The following is a 26,863-nucleotide window of genomic DNA, read 5'->3' as shown; positions in this document are numbered from 1 at the left end:
ATAGTGTGTACATGCTGATTGGATACACTGGAAAAAAGAAATCAGCAAAGTTATTCTAATGCTAGGCTGAAGTTATATTTATACTCTGGTATCTCATCCTAGCACAAGCACAGTTTCTGCCTACTGTGATGCCTTTCACTTTGATCCATCTCCTTCGACTCTCATCCTGACCATCTGCTGCAGCTGCACAACAAGTGCTTCAAGAGGTGCTAATATCAGGGATAAGTCCTAAACCAGTTACACAGTAACCTATATCTTGCATCCTGTGACTAGGCAGAAGGAAACATATCTAAAACTGCAATCTTAGTCAAATAGTCACCTCAGCTATCTTAAAACCAAGCAGATTTCTAATCACCACTCCCTGGTGGAGTTAAAACTGGAAATACTTGAACAGTTGCAAAGCTCAAATTGGATATGGCAGGGGAACAGCTACTGATGTTCATGTTCAAGAATTACTTTTTTCTTGGGTGAATACTTCAAGTAGTCTCACTTTACCATATACATCCCTGTATACATCTTAAATACGTAACAACCTTTTCACATTATGATGTGGGCTATTAAATACCAGTGCAGAATTGCATGGAGGGGAAGGGGAAATACCAGATTATAACCAGGGAACCTTTAGTTAAATGAACAGTGACTGATGTCATGCACTAAGTGCAAGAGATGAAATGCATGTCTAAAGATAATGCAAACTAAAATCCTTTCAAAACATGCTGATGTGAAAGGCTGACACTGCACATTCAAAATACAGGGTAGATGAAAACCTAAGGCTCATTCTTATCCTTAACTGATCATTTCTGTCTTCCAAGAAACACAGATGCAAAGTCAAAGACTTGAAGAGGAGGAAGTTGTTATACTTTCCTGTTCTCCCACCATTCAACATGAAGGAAAGGGTAGACTTTTCTAACTGAATGAGTGTACCAGGCCTGGTAAGCACCACAGAAAGCAATACCCTTCAGCACCAGCCTTGCCACAGGAAAGGACCCAGGAGACATCCGTTCCCATCAAAACGTGCTGCTGCAGAACACATTCCTCTGAGGAGCCACAAACCAATGGGACTATGAACAGATTACTCAGCAAATTTTCTGCAGTTTGATTTCTTTATCTAAAATAATTTCTTTATCCAGAAGGCAAGAGCTGCTGATGTAGTCTGCTTTATGATTAGGGCACTTAAACCCTTCACTAACTACTGAGGCAAATAACATGTGACAAAACCCTGTTCATCACTTATGAGGACAACTTTCCTAGACCAGACTGCCTCTTATCTGTTCAGTGTATTGAAGAAAACTGGTTGCTCATCAAGGTTAAAGATTAGGTTAAAGATTGCCAAGACATCAGATTCTTAACTTCAAAGCACAGCCTATAAAGTTCATGCATGAAGATTCATGCCTTCTCTCCAAAGTTACATTCCCAATCCCTCAGAGCTGTGCTAACGCTGCAGGTGATATGATACCACCAAAGCAAGGTCATTTCTGCCTCACTACTGTAATCTCCTATTACAGACTCGGATAGTCATCATTCCCTGCCACACACATTCCCTCTCCTCCCCATCCAGGGATTTCTAGAGTTAAACCAGTTTGCTCCTAGTCTGATTCTTTGCCTTCTCCCTGCCTCACACTCTCTCCATCCCTTTCTCCCTCCCCTTCTTACAGCAGGGGATAAAATGACTAGCTTATCAAGAGATGAGGCTTTATGGACTTGCAAGTTCCTGAACTGGACTAGAACAAATAGGGTGAAAGGTTTTGTTCAACTCATGTCAGCATGATAATGTCAATATAGACCCAATGAAATGGAGAAATATAACCTGGATCCAGTTCAGAAGAGAATTCCTCAGTTTCCTTAGCTGAAGGGCATGCTGGGTTTTGATTTTTATTTTTCTTGCCTTTTTAAAGTCTCAGCAAGGTTCTTTGAGGATTATATTCAGTGCAGATGAAATGGGAGAAAATAAGAATTTATATTTTTCCTTGTGTCACACCAAAGACATGACCTGGTTATTTTAAACAGATGAAATAATGTATGTCTTGAACTTTTAGAGAAGATACCTTTCAGATGGAAAGGCAGGATAAGCTACCAGTCTAATTCAACTAGTACCTTCTGCATCTGACTTCTTGTTTAAATCAAGTAGGACCAGCAACTAAGGTTAATCTTATTTTTGCACATTTTAAAGTAATTGTTATTATTCTTGGTGTAATACCTTCAAATTATGAAGCTCAATACTATGTGTTCTTCTCTCAGATTGAAAAAACAGAAGATGGAGCATAACTGCATGAACTGTGGCATTATAGATAGATGGAAGCAGTACAGGTAGATACAAATTTCTCAGTAGACACATTACTCCTGCTCTTGTATGTCTTGTTTACTGTTTCCTCCTTTTCTCTGCCTCTACCATAATCTTCTCCATTCTACCACATTTCTTACCCTACATAAAGGTTTTTCCACAATGAAGAGCATGAAGAGAAAGCCATGGGCAAACTGGGGAAGAAACCAGTTTCCAGCAGGAGGCATAAAGACAGCAATGAAGCAGAAGGGCTAGCTTCTTTCCTACCCCCACCACTTCCTCCCTCTTCTACAGCCAGAATGACTCATCACATCCACTCACCTTCACCTGCTGCACTGCTGAGCCTGCCCTGAGAACAAGCTCAGGCTGAAAGCTCAAGAGATCCAAAGCATTTTTCATCCAGCAGCAAAAAACTTCTTTATTCTGACCCTCTCCCGCCACAAGAAAAAGGCTGGACTCCAAGCACAAGGCAGCAGGCACATGCTGAGAGGACTTTCAGTGTGATCCTAGCCAGCTACGCTTGATGCCTTGCAGAAACAGCTGCTTGCACATCAATTAAGCCATCCCTCCTAAACTAAGCTCTGTAAAACTTACTGAAACAAAGACTCAAGACCGCAGAGGATGTCAATGAAATAGCACCTTGCAGGTTACCAAGGGGTAGTGGCATCACAAACCCCAGCATATTTAGCACATTTTCAATAATATTGTTACTAAAGCTCCAATCCAAGTATGCGCAGTTTGTCCTAAGCTTAGTAGTCAGTCCACAAAATAAAAGCTGTACCGTATCTTCCTAAAAATTTGTAAAGTTGCCTGACCCATTCCTCCAAAGACAGATTTCAAACTCCATTAATCACAAAAGTGCTTTTAAGTTTTTTGCTGTCCTGCTGTCAGCAAAAGTATTATAGAAACTACTCTCACAGAACTGACTTTAACAGATATATGATAGTTCAGGCATTTTACAGAATGAAGGCCAATTCCTACATCCATCTTGACCCAATATATCACAAATACATCAAGTGCTTGGAGGAAAAAGCAGTACAAAAGGGGCTTAACTACAGAAGCCTGGGCTGGGAATCTGTCCATGTTGCTTATCAATAACTACCCACCCATGTTAAGTCCATTTTTTAGGCAAGCAGTTTTAAAGCAAAGATAAATGTTAACAGGGATCACAGTTTTCCTCATTTACATTAGAAGCATGGATTAGGACAAAGCCCCAGTCTCCCCCTCCTGTCAGTCACAGCATATTTACAGCACAAGTAGATCCAATTTGGGGTGGTCTCCATTTTTAGCACACCTGTCAGTCTCAAACTCACGCAATCATGACCTTTAATCCAAAAATAAGAGGACAATGCCAACAAACAAATACTATCTATTAAATATCTGCACCTATGACATGCCAAGAGCTGTAATGCCACAACACCCACCACCCAGTTCCTGCTGTCCCATCGATGACTGTTAAATACAGCCGAGCCCATCAGGTCAGAAAGTCCACATACCCTGCTGTAACCTCTACCAATGTGTAACACATGCACATGGCACAGAAGCAGTTTTGAGGGTTAGCAACTGTAGAAACACTTCAAATTTTTAGCCCATAAAGTCCCAGAAACATAGATCAAATACTAATTTATATATTGCTGACATTCTCAGATTCCCTAAGGAAAACAAAACCCAAAGAAACAAAACTAAACAAACAAAAAAAACAGTGATAGCCATCAGCAGTTTACAGTTCAAATATAGAACTGCTGCTTTAAATATCCTCACTCTCCACCCCCTTCCTTGTATCTCTTCCTGCCTGCCATTCACAGGAATCTCAAAGGGAAAATCCAGAGGCTAAGTACCTATACAACATGAGAATAACAAGTGCATGCACCGTGCCACACAAGGGGCATGAGCAGAGGAAGCTGCCAGGGGGTCCAAGATACAAAATGCTTGTGTATGCACATCTGTGCAACTTGGCACAATGTGGTTGCAACATGCTCTGTTTTACTACATAACCTGAAGGAATCAAAGGCTCCAAACCCAGCTACACCTTGCTACCAAGATCCACAACGCTGCTGCACTTTCCACTGTTTTTCATCCTATAAAAATCTGATAATTAAGATCATGAAGCACCGGACGGAGGCGCACAGCAAGGCTGCACTGCAAAGTGCTCCTGATACGCTGGCCTGCAAACACCCAGAACGAGTCACAGGCACAAATTGCTTGTGTCAGCTGTATTCTGTCCAAAATTTATTACTGAGCACAGCGACCTTCAGCCTTGGCATGGGTACAGAGCAGGGCAAAAAGTGTCAGCTCTGAATGCGGCAGCAGCAGGCAGGACCTGCCTGAAGACGCCAGTGGGCAGAGTATGCTGGGCTGGAGCTGGAGCCAGGCCAGGGCAAGCTGAAGGCACAGGGTTCAGGCAAGCGTAGGTGGGGCCATCAGCACACTCCCAACCTGCAAACTCATGATTTATTAACAGCTCAACTGAAATTAAAGAGCAGGCAGGGGCTGCAGGAGTCAAAAATATACTTTAAATTAAAGATCTAGAATAACAAGTGAAAAAAAAGTCACACAGCTACCACAAAGGTGGGCTACATTTCATTAACTCCTTCAGAACTAGACAGATTTGAACCACAACCACACAGTAATGAGTGAGCTGACACACATACTGGATGAAAATCCAAGCTACTAACACACACCTTGTTTTCACCCTATTAATTCCTTCTATTCTACTACTGCTCCAAATAAACTCAGGCATTCATCCCTTCTCAGGAAGGGACCACATGCTCTCCAGTTCCTAACTCTTCCCCATTGTAGTCAGCAATGGCAAGTGCCGTATTTTGTCATGTCCAGGCTGCTCTTTCCAATGCAGAGCACAGTCCTTTAAGCAGACAACTTGATCTTCACACAGCTATTACACATAGTTTCCTATAACTGGAAACAGAAATGGCTTATTTCTCTTATGTGTTAAAAGATAAAACAAGGCTTGATCTCTCCTGGGAGAACAGAAGAAAAAAACATCTGACTTTTCTTTCATTTTCTTCCTGTATCTCACCAGTTTCCTGAACAGCAGAAGATAAATTCATTAGCTCACTGTTTCCTCTGTGAATGGAAGTGGAGTTTAAGAGCCTCCCAGAGACTTCATACCATCTCCAAATTCCTTCCAGCTTTAGAAGCTTGAGACTAAACCTGGAAGACAAACAGATTTCCAGGCATCACGTTGCTTCTATACCACAACCTGAAATTCACTAAATCATTTTTAAGTGGTTGTTTCAAATACTGTGACCTGACAAACAGGTCAGTTGCACACTTCATTCGACAGCATCTGCTGTGCTCTGCCAGCAGCAAGTGCAGATGCAGGAAGCATTGCAGTGTACCCAAGATAAAAGTTAGAAAAACAGAACTCAGTCTGAAACTCAGAGAGATTGTTCAAGTTCATCATAAGATTGAAATAAAGTGCAGTAGAAGAAGAACTGAATGGAAAAGTATTTTGTAAAAGGCAGCCCTATGCTTTCCGAGATAATAATAGCCATTCTTTTTCAGTAGAAGCACAGAGAATCTCTGTTAAAACACTCTTACAGTAAAAGTCCTGCTATTTCATAGAAATAGCAGTCAGAATTTTTCCTTATGTTTTGACTTTTAACTCTCCAACTAAGTAAGTATAAATATGCCTTTAACATCAGTCCTCAGGGAGTCTGCAACATCCATAGAACCTTACACCTGCAATCATAACCAGAACAGGTTGCAATTAATCTACTAATCAAATAAGTTCCAATCTCCCATGGGCATAAGACATTTGCTGGGTTGCTAATCACTATGTTATTAAACATTAATTAAATGTTTTATTACTCTTGGCCTTCTCTTCTTACATATGATGCAGCAGATGTTTCATGCAAACAGATTCCAAAGGACTTGCAAAACAAAAGGAATTCCTCCTCACCGTCAAAAAAAAATTATTTAGGAAGCAGGTAAGTACTGCTTCCAATGTTTATTTTTCCTTTGTCTCAGGCCTATTGCTACATGACATGAAAATGCCTGATGTTACAAGTCATGAGGGGCTTTTATATCAATCCAAATGACTCCCTCAGACCTGAAAGACAAGGCTCAAATTAGAAGACAAAAAAAGGGGAAATGGCGGGTGAAGACTGAGTAGGGAGTAAAGGGAGGGTGGAACTGGCAAGTGGAATTAGCCCACAGATGATTATTTGCCAAGCAGAATTAAATTTTCAAGAAGTACAGTTTCTTAATAATGAGTTCCCAGATAACAAAGCTTTTAAAAGGTTAAGCATTCCCTGCTGAATTCAGAGGAAGGTTGGGCAGCTCCTCCATTGAGGCTAGGGGAATGGGAGAAGAAATTGGCTCAACTCCAGCAGGGAAGTTAAAATTGGAACTTACACTCTTTACACCTTATGCATGTACACAATAAGCTATTCTCCCCAAATTCACGTTGGGTTTCCCACCCCCTGGTTTGTTAAGTTTGTCATGAGCAGATAACAAAATTTATTAGCTACTGCTTGTAACTAAGAAAACCACCACATGTAAATACCAGGTCTAAAATAAACCTAAAATAATAAATACCCTACCAAATTTCAGATGATAGCTCCACATATAAGAATGTTTCAACACTCCTTCATAGTTTTATATAAAACCAATTCAAGCTTCCCCGAATACGTATCTTCATATTAAAAGACAGCGGCACATTCTTCCCAGAGCTGCAGCATAATTTCACCAGTTGACCTTTGCTAGACACAAACAACCTATCATTCACTTGGAAAGGGAAAGCCAGCTATGTCAAAGTACAAATTTACTGTAAGCTGTTGAAGAATTAGTGTTCCAAGCTTGATAAAACAGGTTATCAGACTTCATGCTTGAGGGTTTTTTCTGTAGTCAGCATTAGCACTTTTCAAACATTGTCCCATTTTTCAAGAAATCATTTCCTTTGGCAAAAGAGTGTCACAGCACTAAAATGAAAAGATTAGGAAATCTTCACATTCACTTCTAGCTTAAATTGCCCCAAAAGAAAAAATACAGAGAAAAGCAAGTTTTATTAACTATCTGCATAACAAGGTGTGTTTTTTAATGACAAGTTTAAAAGCAGAGACACAGAACTATGATTAGATTCACGACTTAGTCACACTAAAAAGGAACAGACATCTCCAAAAAAACATAGGTGCAAAAAGAAATTATTTCATATGTCAGGTGAGCACCATGAATTTAAAGTGACACATTTTTAGCAAATTTCAAAAGGTTACAGTACCACCTCATTTGGCTTCCAGTTTCAGAGTTTCCCAAGCACCAAGTCCAGCTGGACCAACACAGGACAGGGGCAACCTAATTAACATGAAGCCAAGTCCTTCTTCCCCCAGAATGTGCAAAAGTCATAGAATCACAGAATGGTTTGGGCCAGGAGGGACCTTGGAGATCATCTAGGTCCAACCTCTCTGCCATGGGCAGGGACATCTCCCACTAAGACGAGGTTGCTCAGAGCCCCATCCAACCCAGCCTTGAACATTTCCAGGAATGAAGCGTCCAGTTTCTCTGGTCAGCCTGTTCCAGCGTCTAACCACTTGCACAATGAAGAATTTCTTTTTAACATGTCATCTAAACCTAACCTCTTTCAGTTTAAATCCATTCCTCCATGTCCTATCATACATGCCCTTGTAAAAAGTCCCTCTCCAGGTCTATTATAACCTCCTTCAGGTGCTGATAAGCTGCTCTAGGATCTCCCTGGAGCCTTCCCCAGGTTGAACAGTACCAACTCTCTCAGCCTGTTTTCACAGGACAGCTGCTCCAGGTAGCTTTGTGAGCATCCTGACTTCCATCTTGTTTCCAGAAAAAAGTGAGAGCTGGCACATAACCCTGTAGCAAGTAAATGGAAGAGAACTGCTGAAAACAAGGGACTGAAGGAACAAAGATGACTTGGGTCAGACCAATCATCTTGGCACCACATCATCCAAAGGTTTGTCAGCAGCCATCAGCAGATGCTTCCAAGGAAGTTCCTAGTCATCTGGGACCCTAAAACCTGAAAACATCGACATTTAACTTCTCTTTACTGAACCTGTAAGTTGTTTCCAAAAATGCAACTGTAGAAGACAAGAGGCTCAATGCAAGTCAATCACAAATTATGTCAGAAATTGTTTCTGACACCACCTACCATCTTTCCAATGGATTATGCATTCTTTTGTGTTTAATACACAGTGCTAGAGGATTCTCATAAGCTAACTCACTAAAACATCCACTGTTAATAATAATGCAAGCAGCAAAACCTTCACTGACCTTGTCAAGTATTTCCCACTACAAGATCTTCTTCTCATTGTTTAAGATCTTCCACTACACACCTCATGCAGAACAGACATCTGAAGCTGAGTAATGATCCTGCCCCTCTAAGTCAGCTTCACTAAGGCCACACCTGGACTGCTGAGTCCAGTTCTGTGCTCCTCAGTCCAAGAGAAACATGGAGCTCCTGGAACGGATTCAGCAGAGAGAAACAAAAATGGTGAAGGTACTGGAGCATTTAACTTATGAGGGATGGCTGAGGGGTCTGGGCCTGTTCAGCCTCAAGAAGAGATGACTAAGAGGGGACATCATCAATGTCTGTAAGTACCTTCAGGGAGGGTGTCAAGAGGACGAAGCTAGGCTTTTCTTGGTGGTACCAAATCATGAGACAAGAGTCCATGAGTGGAAACTGATACATAGGAAGTTCCACCTGAATATGACGGAAGAACTTCCTTACTGTGCACTGGAACAGGCTGCCCAGAGAGGTTGTGGAGTGTCCCTAACTGGAGATATTCAAGAACCATTTGGAAGCAATCCTACGCCATATAGTCTGGGATGACACTGCTTGAGCAGGGATGCTGGAACAGATGACCCACCATGCTGCCTTACAACCTTGCCCATTTTGTGATTCTGTGAATTAATTTCCTTGTCCCTCACTTAACCAGTGAAAATATCTTTTTCACATTTTGTTGAAATCAAACTCTCTCTACAAAGGGGCTGACACACTTTGGAATTCAAAATCCCAACAGTGTGAAATAATGAAGATTATTGTCTGCTGAGGATGTGATACTGCCTGCCTTGCTTATGTAAGCAAGACAGTATCGCTTCCTACACATTCTGCACACAACGTTAGGTTAAGACAAGAGTCACTGTATCTTGTGCTCACTGTATACTTACATTCAGGAAAAAACAGATAAATTTTAAAGGTGAATCAGTTAAAACTTTCTACATTGTTTAACTGGACAGCTGAATTCAGAAAGGTCTCAGACACACTTATTTCTCTTGGAAAGTTCATTATCTACTCAAGAAATCAACTACAGCATTTTCACCCACAAGCAGATCCATGCAGACAAGCCAGTAGGACAGCATGCCACAGCTCAGTGCTCCACCAGGAAGGGACTTTCTTCTACCACCTGCACATGGCGTTGTGCTTTTGGACTGCGTACACGCTGTTCCCACTAGCAAGGAGGATTCTTTCCAAGAGATATTCATCAGTTCAAATCCAAACAAGAGTCCTTGCGCTGTTTATCCTTCCTGCTAATTGATGGCCTTCATGTTGCCACAGAAATTGTTCAATGAATACACTGATTCTGTTATGCCTCCAACACTCCAGGCAACCCTCAACATGCCCTAGTTTTTCCTATGTCTCATACTACTTTCTTGTCCTACTAGATCTGTTAGCCCTGCGTGAAAGCAGATAACCTTTATGCCTGTTATGCAGTTACAGAGTCATTGCCTACCAGGAAATCCAGCACACTATCTGCAAATCAGGTCCTCTCTTGCCCTTATGTTGACTTAATTTAAAAAAAAAAAAAAAAAATAGCACCAAGTTCTTAACTATTTGCTATGGCTCTTTAAATGCTGACTCAAATCAACCTGTTGTGGTTTCCTGCACATTGGGAAAGAACATTTCCATTTCATATGTTCTCATACTGCTGCTTTTGCAAATATCTAAATGACAAGTAGACAGGGTTAACAAATCCAGTATAATTAAGGAAGCTCCAGGTCTCACAGGCAATTCTTGTGCAGGTTACTGTGATGTTGCACTACCAGAAGAATCTAACCTAGAAAGAATATAGAACTACTTAAAAAAAAATTACAGAGCTTCTAATACCACTACCACGTTGTAATACAATGCCTCAACTAAAGATTATTATCTGTTGTTATAACCTGTTACCACCTTCTAATTTTATAACTCAGAATTGCTCACTATTTATAAAATATGTTCAACAGAGCACTACAAAGAAAAGAAGTATTATCCTCATTTTTAGGCATTCTTCAGAAATCCATGCTCACCTTAGTTCTCCTGCTCTACATCCTGTTACATCTGCCAGACTTCATCTGAAAAGTGCTTAGCAAGTTGCTCAGCACCAGAAAACAAAGTCCATCCTCATAAGATACTCAATCTTTCTAATGGTTCTCTAGCCCATGTACTACATTTTGGAGTAACAAACTGCTATGTCCTCATTTCCACACATGCACACTTAGTACTAATTCCCATGGTAGTCAGCAACACATCTTTTTAAAGGTTCCTCTATTATTTAACAGCAAACCTGAATTTTCTACTAAAGTGCTCACAGGCAATGTCAACATCCCCTATGAAGTTTTATTCTAAAAAGGAAAAAATAAAAGAAAGTAAAAAACCCTCCTCTGCCCACTCACAGCCAGAGCAGCGCAACTGGTGGACAGCACAGCAGTAGTATTCGTGTCTCACTGCAACACCCGGATATGTTGCAATGTCCCACTTCAGGGACTAAGCAGCCTGCAACAAATTATTTCATTTATAATCAATCAACATGCCTGCACGGATAAACTCATCTGGTATAAATGAGATGCCTGTGTTCAAGCCCAAAAAACCTGATACAACCTTCATGACTCAATGTGCCTGCTGAGATTAAAGGAAGATGAACGTGAAAGGGCCTGCAAACTCAAGTCTGATAAGCAGATCCTTGGACAAATTTTGAATGAAAAAAAAGAAGAGGATGAATCTTTAAAAGACATCAAGTTTTAGATTCTGTCTTCATCACTTGATAAAGCTCAGGAGAGAAAACAAGGAGCTTTTTGTGACAGGGTGATTTTTGAAATTAAAAAAACCCTGAAATTAGATCCAGCTGTTGTTTTCCACATGCATTATTATGCTTCAGTGATTCATACTGGATGTTTGTATTTTGACTGGTTAGCTGAGGACCTAAGCAATCTAATCACCATGGCTGGGCTTTCAAAGGAACAGCACAAATGAAGATGTGAAATGAGCACCTTTGTTGGGCTTGTAACAATTAGACCTGGCTTCAAATCTTAGAAGAACTAGAGAATATAGATGTCTGTAGTCTGCTTATTTGCATCATGACACATATAAGAGCCTCCATTACTCATCTCAGTTCACTATATTAAGCACTACATAAACAAAAACCCACCCTGAAGAAAGTAGACTGCCTTCTCCTTAGTTGAAAGTCTGTAATGTGTATTTAAAAATATGATAAACATCACACCTCACATTTTCACCTTAAAGAAGAGTGAGTCCCTTCTTTGCTCCTGGCCAAAAAAAACATTACAAATGCTCAACGACCACTTCTTTGACATCACTCGTATTTTAAAATAAGTATCAACACCATGCCAAGGCATCAAGGACTGTAATTAGAATGTTCCTTAATAGAATAAGTTTCTTGTAACCTTTCCAGAAATATTTCTTATTTTGGTACAACTCTACAATACAACTCTTATAAAACCACTCAAATAAAGATCAGATTCACTTTCATTTCTTGTGATAGATCATACAGGAGAGTCTAGGTCATCCAACAAAACCTCAGTCTACATTATCCTTCAAATTTAATATCCCAGTGTTCCAAATAGGCCATATTTCACTGCATAAAGCAGGCAGAAAATGTAATGGAAAAAACAAAGCAGAACAAAAAGCCCAAACAAGCTCTCTTCAAAAACGCACAAATTAGTAGAAGAGGAATTCTTTGTATTGTGTAGGCCTGAAATAACTCTGATGGTCACAAACATCTCACCTTCTCAGTCAGGAGGGACCAGGAAGTATCTAAGTCACATGAAAAAAATGGCAGCATTGCTAATTTTAGAATATGCCCAATAGTCAGAACTGCTTCTCAAGATGCTTGACAAAATATGTAAAACAGCTTCTTTTTATTATTTTCCCATGTCTTGGTACTACTTTTCCAAGAAGCAATGGGTGGTGCACATGTTGCCTTTAGCAGCAAAGAAAACAATTACCCATTACATGGCTCTCAAAGTTTTGAACACTTCCCAGAAGGAACATGCCATTTGCTTAGGAAGTGTCAGGTCTACTCAAGAAAACAACTGGAAAACAAAAATTATTCCCATTTTCACATTTACCTAAACCATCCTCATTTTGTTTGCTAACTTTGAGTTAATCCTCTTCAAGGAAGTGTCACAAATAAAATAAACCTCAATTACAGCTCAATTAAAAGGTTTTAAACAAAGCCAAAAGGGCTGAACTACAGCACAGTGCCGGAGGGTAGGGCACAGCTGGTCTTGGTGACACATAAATGAGAAGATCTGTCCCTTTTCTTTGCTTCAGAAAGCCTCCATGGAGCAGCAGGTGGATCTCTTCTGTCCTTCCATGACTAGCATTTTATAGGTTATCCCTTCTTTTCTGTCAAGTGTAATAGCTGCCACAGCAGGATATTTGAATAACAAATACCAAGTTAAAAACAAGAGTTTTGAACTGCCTGATTTAGCAGCCATCCCTTTTAAAGACAAAAAACCTCAGTGTTCCCTGGTAAAAACTGAAGACAAATTATTTAATGATATATTCCAATCATGCTCCACAACTGGAATGTTGCATCAAAGATAATTTAATCAAGTAAGTATTTAGTAAGCAATTGAGAGCCACAGGTAGGTAATGTTGCTAGATATAAAAACTGTTTATGCTAAATATTCTGTAGCCAAGCAAGTCTAGCCAGTGGGACTTCCAAAAAGTATCTGCATGCACCAAGCATCCAAGTAGTCTCAAAAGCACCATTTTTATCCCATCAAGCCGATCTTCTATTTATACTCTACACAATACTTTTTTCCCTAACTAGGAGATAGGTGTGGAAGGCTCCTCCTGGGACACCATTTCTGCTCAACACCTGCATTAATGCCCAAGCTTTCTATAGCAGCAGCATTACCAAAATCTCAAGAGCATTAGATAAGCCTGCTCTCTGCCTAATCATCTCAGCTCCTACTCCAAGATGAAAAAAGATAAAAGTAGCTTAGATTTTATATACAGTCTCATACACAGTAGACTACTAAATCCCTGCGCTCCAGAAGGACTTCAGGAATTTTACTGTGACTTTTTAAATTACCAAATTCAGGCTCCATTCACAAAACAAACACTGCCCTTCATTATCCACTTGCACTGGTTGCACACTTAGAAAGTCTTCTCCACTGCCACACCAAGACTATCACCCACTAAATACTTTATTTTTAGGTAAGAATGAGAAAACCCAAATCTACTCTACCAGCCTGTAATCTGCCAGTCTCAGAAATGCCAAGATATAGAGTCTCCATGGTAGCGATCCTGAAAGGCAACCAAAGATCTCTCCATAGAACACTACAAAATGAAGAACATTAAAACAAATTTTTACCTTTCTTACACAGACCTACAAATCCATGCCATAATCAAGGCTCCCTCTGAGTAGCAGGTGTGACCCAGACATAAAACTGATTTATTAATATAAAATAGAGTTTATCCCTACTGCATATGCAGGGTTACTGTTTTTCTGAGTCAATCCTTCTCAGGCACTTAAGAGGCAGCAATAGCAATGTTAAAAAAACAAAGGAAAGGAAATTATCTTTCAAAATGGAACTTAATTTGACCACAATCAGGAATTCTGCAACATCCAAGTACACTCTTACAGTTATAATATGCTGCAGTATGTGGCAGAGTTACAGCTATTCATGTGCTTTAAATGATGCATTTCCATACCTTGATGGGTTTGGAACTCTTTTCAACTGCACTCTCCACTCTGAATGCCATTATTTCAGAATAGCATCCATTTAACCTCTGTCTCTCAAAACAGTCTCCACCTAATTTAGGAATGTATATATACAGAATATATATTTCATAGACTATATATAAATGTATGTATTTTGTGAAAATCTGACATATGAACTCACTTCCTTTAGAAGACCTAAGAGACAACAGGAAATACACCAAAGCATTATTGAAGAACCTGTATGAGTTATCTGGACTAGTAGGGCAAAAAACTTTTTATGAATGTAATGTATCTTCCGGTTCATTTTGTTGGTCAGTAAATACACATAGGACAGACAAGTTTTAGTCTCAAGTTATACACTAGAAGTGAGAAAGAAGAGAGAAAACTGACAAAACAGGTATCTTGTTTTAAAGTCCCATCTTGGTCATAGTCTAGGGAGTACCACAGAAAAACTCATGGAAATAGAAAAGCTCAAAATCCAAAATAAATGCACCACTTAAACTGTGGCATGGATCTATAAAAGGCCTCAGGCAAATATCCATGGGTTAGGAGCAGAAAAGCCCTCAAGAGCTCTTTTGACTCCTCCCTTTACAAAGAACAAATTCCTAGGGCCCTATATCCCTACTAACGTGTGGGTTTCCACATGGCAACATGTGGAAACACATTTCTAAACATGCACAAAGCCACGTCTGCAGATGAAGAGCATTACCTCCTCTATCCTAGACCAACTGTAGCTGGATGACACTGCATTCCCTGGACATTAATTATCAGTCCAACTCTCTAGCTAAAAAGGAGAAAACTGAAATCAGTGCTTATAGTACACACTATTTCATCTCATGTGCCAAACTGAAGACTTCTTTTGCACGAACAGCTATTATGCATCCAATTCAGTTGTTAGATTTGAAAACATCTCCGGGAGCAGCCAGAACTACAAATAATTTTGTTATACAGACTTTAAAATAATACAAAGTTAGAAATATGATTCTTAGAGCTCTTAGATCTTCTAGGCCACTGAAGTACGTCCAGGGAGGTTACAGCTGATACAATGAACAGTACACTGCTTTCTTCAAAGATTGTCAAATGCAAGGGTAAACAGACTTTTTATCCATTAGGAAAGTTTGAGAAAATTGGAAAATGTAATGAAATACATGGCTGTGAGTGAGAATTCAGATCTCTACCCAGCCTTTTTGGTTGCTGAGAACAGACAGGCACTGCAACTGCAATTACAGCCAAATGACAGAATTGGCTCCAATAAACTTCCAGGAGACAGCCAGATCAAGTACTGCTGTAAGAAAAGCTATTTATCTTGGTAAATGTCTCTGATAATCTGGCTAAACTAAGTTGGACCAGAGCTACAAATCTGGCCTCTATACAAGAGCTAAAGCATAGATTAGAAAAAACCTCTCTGAAAGCAAATGTAGCCCTCCAGCTGTTTAGAAGATGGAATAACAACCTGAACACATGCCCAGACATCTCCCATTCTGGAAATCTTATATGATAACCTCAGTCTTAAAGAGGGACTGTATTCCCTTAGATGAGGACAGCTAGGAGTAAAAGGGCAATTTTGATCAGGCTCAATTATCTTTCTACTGCTGGTTTTACAAATGTTCACAGTATTTGCTGAAGTCACTGAAAAATATTTTCAGCCTTCTATCCCCACTTGTGATACAAACACAAACCCATCTCATTAGTCAGAAGACAGATCTATTGTTCTGGGTGCTCTTTCTAGCTATTAAACAATAAAATTAAGGCATCCTTTAGAGAGTAACACCTCCATGGTAGTGTTATGAACAGTGATTCACTATTCCTCAGATCTTCAAAGTAACTATGATGTGCAAGTCCTCAAAGACTTAAAAGAAAGGTGCTTAAATGTTACTAATTCTCATCACCATGTTTTTCCTTTGTGACTTTTTATCCCATGGGTGCTTCCAAATCAACTGAGATACAGTAAATAAAGGCATTCTTCTAAGACAAGGCCTTAGAGATTAATGTTTGAATATTCAATGATCCTTAGATGTAGATATGAGAGAACTCAGCTAACTCACACACAGATTAAATTAAAAAAGGAAGTTCAGTCCTTAGTTCAGAGGAAACCTGTGCAGATAACGAGAGGCCACAGTGAAAGATAATCACAAATACATCAGAGCAAATCCAACCTCCACACTGTATTCAAGACTTTAAATATTGACTTAAGATGAAGATAGCATTCACTCAGAACCTCTGTGATAACTTCAGGCTGAACATCAGGAGAAATTTCTTCTCAGAACGGTTATTAAACTTTGGAATGGACTACCCAGGGAGGTGGTGAAGTCATCATCCCTGGAGGTGTTCAGGAAACAACTGGATGTGGCTCTTAGTGCCATGGTCTAGTTGACAAGGTGGTGATCAGTACAAGGTTGGGATCAATCTTGGAGTCTTTTCTGTGACTTCGATATCTGTTTGCGTGCTTGAAGGAAAGGGTCCACAACTCAGGCACGTACAAAGGAAGTCAAGGCTTCTATGAGTTATCCAGTAGTTAGCAGATACAATGGCTTCTCTTCAACTGTACTCTTAACGTTCTCATGACAAAGCAATGACACACAGAAATAGGAGTCTGCAAGATGGATCTGCTAAAACATTAAAAAGCAAGATGATGCACGCATCTTGTCTGAACCTGGCAAAGGGAAATCAAACCTGCACAGAAGAGACAGTGGTACCACTTCCCTTAAAGCTTTACAACTGGGTTCCCCAACACATATCAAGAGGCTGGGTGTCAAACTCCTGTCTGCTTGTCAGTATATCGACATGACTACCCATAGCCTGAGTTTACAGACTGCAAAACAAAACTTGGATAACCTGACTGAAAGAAGAGTTAAAACAAGTAACTTGGGCACATCCCTCCTCAAAACACCTCAGATACACCAACAATGGCCTGAACAGATTGAAGCTGCCTGAAAATAGAGCCTTGTTTTCCAGTATAATGCTACTATCTGTTGTATCTTTACTGGCCATAGATAACCAAGAGCTAAGAAACAAGCTTGGGGGAAGTCAGCAAAAGTGGAACTAATTCAATCCAATTTGTCATATTCTCACAGTGGTCTGTTAACCACTGAGATTCTGAGAGCAAAAGATGCAAATCATTAATCAACAAGTTCACTTTTCACATGCATATTTACAGAATTATACCTTCAACCATGAGAAGAGATAAAACCTATTACAAAAAAACTGGGTCAGCTCTAGATTTCGGAATGCTTTAAACGGAAGAGTCTCTTGAGAGGTTAACAGAACTTAAAAACCTAAACACCTAGTTATTTTTCAATGGAAATTCTTCCTTGTGGTTTTACATTTTTCATATGAGCTGCTATGATCAGAACTGCTGCAAATAAGTTAACACAAACAGCGGATATGGGCTACTTTGAAAAGGTTCTTTTTATACTTAGCTGCTTGATATATCTGAGGCAGGAACTGAAGGAAAGTTGTTGCTTTCAGAAGCATTTCAAACAGCTCAGAAAAGTACACACACCAGCAGAGAAAGAAAGAAACCAGAACCTCAACACAGACTTATTCTTCCATCCTGCTGCTTTATTGGGCTTTAAGGCTCAAATTAACACTATGACTTTACGTATTAAAAACAAAACCAAAAAACCAACAAACCAAAACAAAGAAACAATAAACATGCAAATGCTCACAACACCTATTCCTTCCATAACTAAAAACAGGAAAGAGCACTGCCTACTATTCAGTGGCCTCAGCTTTAGCACTGCAGTGCTTCACATTTATGGACCATCAGGGCCCTAGTTTGACATCCTCTCACACTCCAGAAGATCTGCCTATTTAAATAATTCAGGCAACTAAGCCAAGGGCACACACGGTTGGATGGCTAAACCAAGGCAGTCCCTGAATGATTTGACAGACTGGATGGCATGAATGGTTCCCATTACAGAATTTGGCTTTCTTTTGCTGCACACTTTATGTCTGTGTGAACCATTAACAAGAAACGTGATGCTCAATCTAGACTGTTTGAAAAGGTGCAGGAGGAGTACAAACACTCCTCATCATTTAGATTTCAACAGCCCAATGCTAAAAGCAGAAACATCAAGTACTGCAATTCAGATACGAGAAATTTAACTACTTATTCTCAGTCAGCTGTGAAATATTTCTAGCAGTTCACACATTCATTCCATTAGGATTTCTTAAAAACCTTAATGGAATAACAGAAATAGCAAAAAATAACTATTTATGCTAACATGCCTCTTTGTTTATTATTGGTTTTTGCACGATTAGACAGCAACGTGACAGACTTGTAAGCTAAAGAATATTCCAGTGAAAATGCTAACAAAAGCAGTGCAAGAATTTTTATGCTACCAGTATTTTCTTTTCAGGCATCACAATTAAGCTGTGTCACTTGAGGGCCTGCACAGACACATGGATGAAAATAATTGAAAATACTATGAATCTTTTAACGGCACCTATTAATGCTTTGCCCAATTTGAACCTATTATTATGCACTTGTGGGATGGAAACAGAAACACAGTATAGATCTGTGAAAGCCAGGTCATTCATTGTCTTTTGGAAATTTTGCCATTTCCAAGCATTTTGGTCCCAAAGTTTGTGAACAGCTGACTTATACTGTTTTTCAAAGAGAAACATCCCTCTCACCCTTGTTTAGCTTCTAACTGAAAAAAAAAATAAATCAAAAACCTACCATCCCAAAAATATAACCTTCCTTAACCTTTAATTAATTTAACAAATTAAATTGTTTCACAGATTAATAACAAACAGCACGTAGTTTGTGAACTACTCATTCAAGTATAAGGTAATTGCCCAAAATTACATTATTTAATTCCTCACACTTAGTATGGAAAACTAGCTTACTGAAGACAGAACTACAATCTGAAATAAAGCATCAATTTCTAGGTGGTATTTCATTTATTCCCTTCAACTATTCATACCAATAATGAACTCTAGACACACACATTCTAAAATCCAGAACAATTCAGAGACCCTGTTTAAAACAGTGCCATGCAGGAACTGCAATGTCAAACTGAAGAACTACTGAACTGCAACGAGGGAGTAGAAAGAAGCAGCATTGCAAACTATCTTTACCATCACAGAAACTATAAGATTCAACTATTCAGCACCAATTTAACACTCAACTTCTTTCTGGTCCGGATGAATGCTGGGAGGCTGACTTGTCATAGTAGCAGAAAAAGAAGAAAGAAAAAAAGGCAACCCCCCCTCTGGTAATTCCAGCTTTCAAGCTAGCTTTAAACTTGGACAAAAGCATCTCAGCTTCCTGGCAGAGATCTAAAATAAGCAACTGAGGTACATATTCCAGACCTACACCATAACTGCGCTCCACATTCACAAAATGCAGTAAGAGCCTAGAAGTTACACTCTCTTGGGACTTCCTAAAGTTTCTGAATCACGCCCTTTCAGTTTCAAGACTATCTGCTGGCTCTTCTCAAAGCATTTTTTTGAAGAAATCATGACTAAGGAATTATACTGCATGTACCAAGATAAATACATCACGATAGACAAGCACAGGGATAAAGTAGGCACCAGCCAGAAGCATACAGCTGAAAATTTTATTCATGATTCAAATATCAGGAAGCAACTTTCATACATTGCCTTCCTCTTGCTGCTTGTCCACCACTGGGATCAGTGCAGACTGGTACTTCTAAAGTGCCCCCTCCTCTCTTCCCTCAGAAAGTGATGACAATAAATCAAACAAGCTACCACCACCTTTGGCTACCTACAGTAAGGTTGGCTTTTTTCCCTCAATCATTGCTGAAGTGGAAGTATGCATTAATGAGAGGGGAGTAGCAGATTTCTATTAAGGAGCTCCACTGACCAAGCCTTGCCTCTGAACTCGGGCAGCTGAGCACGGATGGCAACAGCCCAGCTGAGCTGTACCCACAGCTCAGCTCTCTGAACACAAGAGCTGGTCTGCTCCTGCACTGCACTCAAACCATCCAGCCAACAGACTTTCAGAGTTCTCTCTTTAACTGGTAAATTATGTGGTCCAGCATTTACTGCCTATATCAGGCATTCCTAAAGAGTAGCATACCCTGAAGTAATTGTATGCTATTCTTTATATAAGATACAACTGTCTAGCTTCCAAATCTGTCCAGGCAGAGGCTCCTATTCAACCTGCAAGAATTTATACCTCCTGCCAACATAACATACACTTCTACATCAGAAGGTGAAAAAAATGGAGGGGGTGGGGGTGGCTAAACTGACAAATGATGGGAAAAACTAGGGAGCTTAGACCAAAGGTAGATGACGCTGTATAGTTGGGATAAAAGTCTGGAATAAGAATATGAAAAAATGCAGAACTTGGGTACTAGTGCAGGCAGATGTGACCCATACAAATTATGAAGTTTAAAAAAGTATTTTTAAATTAATGCTATCTATCTGCAGATCTACACATGGACTTAACTATTAACTGGTTAAGTCAACCCAAACACCTGATTTAGGGATATTAAAGCCTGCAGGTATTGGATGTTCTCAGCTTGTATTATCACATGTAGACAATTCAGAGTCCAAACTGGAAACACCCTACTTAGCTTTTCAGTTTAGCTGTTTTGCTTTAACAAAGAAAGGGTTAATATTCAAGAGATGTAATTTTTTTTTTAATCACTTAAAGAAACACTCCAAAATAGAAAGATATAGTCAGATAACAAAATGTCACTGAACCAACTTCCAAAACAAAAAACAATCAAAGACCAACATCTAACTCTAGATTCCCAAGAGAGACTCATTAATAAAAAAAGTTAGATGTCACCAGCTATTAACATCTGATGGTCAGGATCTAAAATGCTTGGCCAAGTTTTCATTTTACACACTGCAAAACCCCAGAGTTACGAGACTAAAACAAAGATTCTTGTCAAAAGTCCTAGCTGACATCTACCAAGCATGACAGGGTATAGGAAATATCCTGACCCTCCCCCTAAAACCTATGCAAAGGGAAGAGAACAAAAAGCTCCTTCTAAGTACTAGGTTTAGAATTTGTTTTTCCTTTTCTGTTTTACCTCTTCTTTATTCTCCTAAAATAAGGCACTCTTACATCATATTGCATGCTTCCCAAGTACTAATTACCTTCAACCCATAATACAGTCCAGAAATAACTCAGATGTAAGAACTATGTAAGAACTTTATATGCCTTCCTCAATTAGAAGTAAACAAACCTTCATTACTTCAATTTAAATGTATCGTACCCATTTTTCATCTAATGCATCTGTGATATGCTGACGCCTGTGGTGATGATAGCATATAATTTGTAGATTCAAGGAGAGGACAGACACTAATTCCTTCAAAACACTTCAAAACAATGTTTTTGCTACGAATATAGGACACAAATTACAAATATTACCAGTCAAACTAGCTGTGCATGAGGTCTTACTGTGAAAACAAGAAATGCTAAAACCACTACCTCTGCTATCATGTACTGCTTGCACAGGATGATCTGCAGGCCACTTGACTATAAGGGAAAGCAGCCAAGTACATTAAGTACCAAGCTGAGGACTAAAAGAAGTGATGAGATGGCTTATGGTTCTTAACTTGTATTTGGTTTGAAAATCACTAGGTAAAAAGACTGCTCTTTGGAGGGCTACTAGCTTAGAATAAAGAATCACTAGTCTATTAAAACCACCAGGACAGAACACGTTTATACATCAGGAAACAAGAGAAGTAAGCGATTTCAGCCCAAACTGCCCTGGGCTAAGTATTAGTTAATCTCTTGCTTGGCCTTCACAATTTCTGATTTACTCTAACGTAGCCTTCAACTTTGTAGGTGCAGCAACTAAGAACAAAGCCCAAAGGTTTCTGTTCCTTCCAGCTGTTTAATTACTAATGATGGGAGAAGAGTTTATGCTAAAAAAAGTCCCCTTAAGACAAGCTTTTTACTTGTTTCCACAGCTCACTGTCCAAGAAATCTGGTCTGCAACCTGGAAACAGCTCATCAAATCAGGTTTTTTAGCTTCCTGATTTGCACTAATACAAATAATCATAGTGACTCACTGATTTTCAAGTTAAATTACTGCTTTATCATAATCCATCTGTTTAATCTTTAGTCCCGAAAATTTTTATGTGTATTTATGTGCTCCAATGAAAATAAACTAAGTAAATCAAAAACACTGCCATCAAAGAAAATCAAAAACATTGCCATCAAAGACATGGAAAAGGAGATAACATTCATGAAAATATAATGCATAGGCTCACCTTAAATCTTTTATCCTGCAGGACTTTCTTAATGGCCACAAGCTCTCCTGAATCACAGAGTTTGGCTTGATACACAACACCAAAAGATCCATTTCCAATCACCTTGGTGTCTGTGTAGCTGACTTCTTGTGGTCGGTCCGGACCTTGTCCAGGAGTTGCCACTACTGTAGTTACCTTGCTGCCATCTTTGTCTCCTGCAAAGCAAGAGATACACAAATAATCAAAATACATGTGTAAACAAGATGACCAAAAAGACTAAAACAGAGGAGGGTTAAGACAAAGATTTAGATCAGCATATATACTTCAATATTAGAGAGAGAAACAGAAAACCTCTGACAAAATGCAAAGAAAACACTAAACATGTCTTTTACCAATATATATTAAGTGGTGACAATTTTTCATTTAGATTATTGCTAACAAAAATTTGCTCTCCAGAAGCAAATAATTGGGCAAAGGTAATGCACAAAGAAGCCAAGTACTTATCCCTACATCTGATTATCAAGTAAGTGATATTAAACACAGTGTTGTTCGCATTACCAAAATGAAGCTTTTTCCTATAACTTAAGAAACGAAACTGCCCGTACGAGCTCAGATCAGCACTCTGACCTTCACAGACATTTATGTGGCAACAAAAACCAGGAGCACTTGAAGTTTGTTACAAACCTACCCACATGTAAAGCTTCAGCTTGTAGTACTAGGAAGCATAACCTTTGTCAAACCTGGATGTGTGCACCTGAAATGAAACCTAGGCTGCATCAGATAACACAATCCTGTTCCTTCCTTCTTCCATGTCTGGACTTCCTTGCAAAGAAGGGAGGCACTTGTTGGGGCAGGGTAAGAAGAGGGAGAAGGATGACAACAGCAGGCACTTAGCTGGTATCTCAACATGAACCAGAACACAGCCAGGGACAGTGCTCAGGATGCAAGATTGCAGTGGAAGCTGCACAGGTGAATGTGCTTTGGCACAGATACAGCAGCTGTGGGTTTCACAGGCACTTTCCCAGCCAAAAGACCCACGCCACTATTGCCTACTCTTAGCCCCACTGTTACTAACCAACAGTGCTTTGCCCTGTTCATAGTCTGATTTTGTTCATAAAGGAGCAAAGCTTTAGGCATTTTACAAGCACACTCTGGGCATTTCCTGCCCTTCAGTTGCAATAAAGAGCCTCCTTCAGGCTTGAGTTACAGAACCAAATAGGGCTGCAAGAAAAACCAGAACCTGCTGTTCCACAGCAGTTACCACAATTCTATAGAAACTGTTCTCAAGAAATGCTCATCACATCTACTTATTAACAAACCTTCCCTCCACGACTTTCTCCAGGTGTTCTTTTTTCTTGCATTTAGAAAAATCTTTCCAACAGATAGCCTGATTGATAGCTCTAGTGCAGTGCAGGCAAAATGCTGCTTGTTCTCCTCCAAAAGGGCATGGAAAAAAAAAAAATGCCACAGCTCATGCCTGCTCTCTTCCCCGACTGCCTCCTTCAAATATGAGAGCTGTTGCAAAGGAAGTTATTTCTCTTTGGGGAACCTCTCCTCTCACTGCTGAAAACGATGCAGGTACAGCACCTAAAACTAGACTCTGCAAAGGAAGCTTATCTCAGCCCTACCCAGCATGCTGGCAACTTCTTGTGTCTGACTTGCAACACACTTGTTTGTACAGCCCAGCAAAATGTTTGCAGCTTGTGCAATGCTTCAACCTCATGATCAGCTTGTGTATCGAGCTCTCCTCTGCGGAGCTGCTGCCTGTCCAGTCCTCATCCACCTTCCACTTCCTGACTGCTCTTATCAAGGCCTAATATTCTGCATTTGTCCTGACTGAACTGCATCCAAGGCTACTGAACTCTCTTGCCAGCTTGTCACATCCTTCAAGCACAGTCACTATCCAGAGATCCATTTCCCAATGCTACATGAAATTTACCTGAGAAATTGGTGAAAACTGGTGAATCCTATGAGACTGCCTAAAAGCCTCGCAAAAATCCATGAAATACCTCATCCTATTTTTTTTTTCTTGAATGCCCTGTTATGCTCAAATAAAATAATCAAATCATTTTGTATGCCTTTCATGGGATTTCCCGTAGCCCATTGTTTTCCTTGATTTCTCGTGAGAAAATCAGTTTGAAAACTTCAGTCAGGATACCCACATCTACTACTACTTCCTCTGCATCTATAAGACTCCGAAGAAAAGCAGGTGGCTTGATACCATTTCCTCCTGAAAAATCCACATTAACTACTATTCATCTCCTCTGCTGCCTTTTAGGCTCTTACAAATTGTTTCCTTTTATGATTACAAATACTCCATGAAACAAATTAACAAATCTAATATTAAATAAAGCACATTAGTGCTAAGGGTGCCAATTACTTGCCAATCAATACAGACTAGGTATAGCCTTTCCCCATAACAGTCATAAGAAGTTGAGAAGCAGCTTTATAGATTTGGAGAGAAAATGGGGCATGGGGTAGAAAGGAACACTAGACAGATAAATGTCTTTTTACAGGCAGAGAGAAAAGCATAAACAGAAGCATACTAGCTGCATGGAAAATTCACTCTCCTCTTTCATAACTGTAAGAAATAAAAGGAAGGAAGCCACAAATACAAAGAAATGTTTTTGGGTTTTTTTGTAAACAAGTTGGAAGTGTAACTCTCATAGCAGCAATACATTTATTTGCCCAACTGTTCTATGATTAGCATTCTAACTCATCAAATATCCAAATAAGTTACACCTGCTTTAATACAGCAATCCTCATCACATAAAAGGTAATTCCCTACCTGCTCAGTTTTGAGGGGCTTAGTTTTTTCTTTTTGGTAGGCTTCACTAGACCAGACTATTGAGATTATTGTAAACGAGTTTTGTTCTCCATTTTCCCAAAAATCAAGACTAATGAACTGTTAGAGATAAAAATAATTGTCCCTGGCAACACTGGTTGAGATTTGAAGTAATTGGTATCAAGAGATCTGCTCTAAGGACTTTCTTCAAAGCTGCAACTTTCACAGGGACCTCCTTGTCCACAAAAGAAAACCTTGAATTTCAGGCCACTTCAAGTGTTTTGTCCCAATGTGCAGCCCACAAGCTGCAACCACCCAACCAACTTTTCCAGGGCTTAAACGAAAAACCAGTCAGCTTTAGACACTTTCCTTTAAGTCCACAGGAAAACAGCTCCTAACTAAACTTGGTGAAATCATCAGTGCTTAGAAGCCTATGCACTGATGCTTTAAATACTACACCAAGAATTACTTTGTTTCTTTACCAGAATTTATGGAGCATTAAGCCTCACACAGCTTTCTCCCTGCTTTCAGTGTCCTGGGGTGACTTTATGATACTGGTATCCCCAATCATCTGGTTTATGTTATATATTAAGTTCTGCACCTTTAAGACTGGCTTTGAGAGCAAGAGAGGGGGAAGAAGAAGCGCGCAATTTGTGTTAAAGAAAAACATCACTCCCACACATCTCGCTCCTGGACTGTGGTGTCTGCAGCACGGACAGACAGCGGGACAGAGCTTCTCTCTGGCTTTTAGTTAGTTCTAGCTGGCTGAGGCAGAGGAGTTCCCTGGATTTTTGGTTTTTTTTTTCCCAATTTTCTTGGATCTGTGCAAGCCTGCTCTGGACTGAACACCCAGCCAAACCCCGAGAGCTCACGCCTATGGCCCACCGGGGCCTGGGCCTCGGCGCTTTCCAGCGCCGGAGAGACTGATAAGGACCTGAGCGAGCCGAGCTACACCACATGAAAAGGACTTTTTCTTCCTAGATTTGCCATCCCATCGAACAGCAAGAGGTTTTATTATTTAATATTACTCAATTTCTGTTAAATAAACAGCTTTTTCCACTTCTCTCCAAGGAATTTTTTTTTTCCTTTTCCCGGACCAGTTAGTGGGGAGGGGCATTTCCCTGGGGAAATCCCCATTTGGAGTTTTCCTTCCTAATTTGCCCTAAACTAGGACATTCAGGAAGCAATAGTTTTTGCAAACCATCCACAAAACATACTGTAAGGACTCCAAGCTTTAAAAAGTTAAGCCTGTTAGAGTTTCAGTTATATTCTATTTTAGTATTGTTGAACCTGAGGGACTATAAGGGTAAAATTTACCTTGCACCCTTGACGGCTTTGATCTCCAAGAACAAAACCATCTCACTGCTGCTCAAAGTATACAAATAATGTGTTTGTATCGCAGCAGCATCCAGAGGCCCCAAGCCTGTTTTGCCACTCCTTGCACTACATAGATGTAGGTACTTCTCACAAGATCATACACAGTTCAGAATGGTTATCCCAGTTTTAATTGTCTGGACAGCAAGCGCTGACTTGCCAGCAAAACAGCACATAAAGGAGTTCACTGAACAGCTTTTAGAAATGTTGGGCTTAGCCTCAGCATGATGGAAGATAGCAGAGAGGAAACAGCCCTGCCCAGCAATCTTCAGGACCTCTAAACAGATTCCTAACAGCAAACAC

General features: G+C 39.8%; 1 protein-coding gene across 2 annotated transcripts in view; it reads right to left on the bottom strand.

Moving 5' to 3' along the window:
• Positions 1–26,863, bottom strand: part of GSK3B (glycogen synthase kinase 3 beta) — a 149,162-nt gene that overhangs the window by 71,145 nt on the left and 51,154 nt on the right. For both annotated transcript variants that reach the window (XM_088068506.1, XM_005523884.3), the window contains exon 2: positions 22,423–22,616. In XM_088068506.1, the coding sequence (XP_087924632.1) occupies positions 22,423–22,616 (194 nt within the window). The remainder of the gene's footprint in view (positions 1–22,422; positions 22,617–26,863) is intronic.

Source organism: Pseudopodoces humilis, chromosome 2 (genome assembly GCF_049639895.1).
Source record: "Pseudopodoces humilis isolate 2021_Gansu_Grassland_sample_001 chromosome 2, ASM4963989v1, whole genome shotgun sequence".
Taxonomy (NCBI): Eukaryota; Metazoa; Chordata; class Aves; order Passeriformes; family Paridae; genus Pseudopodoces; species Pseudopodoces humilis.
This window is presented reverse-complemented; position numbering and strand designations above follow the sequence as displayed.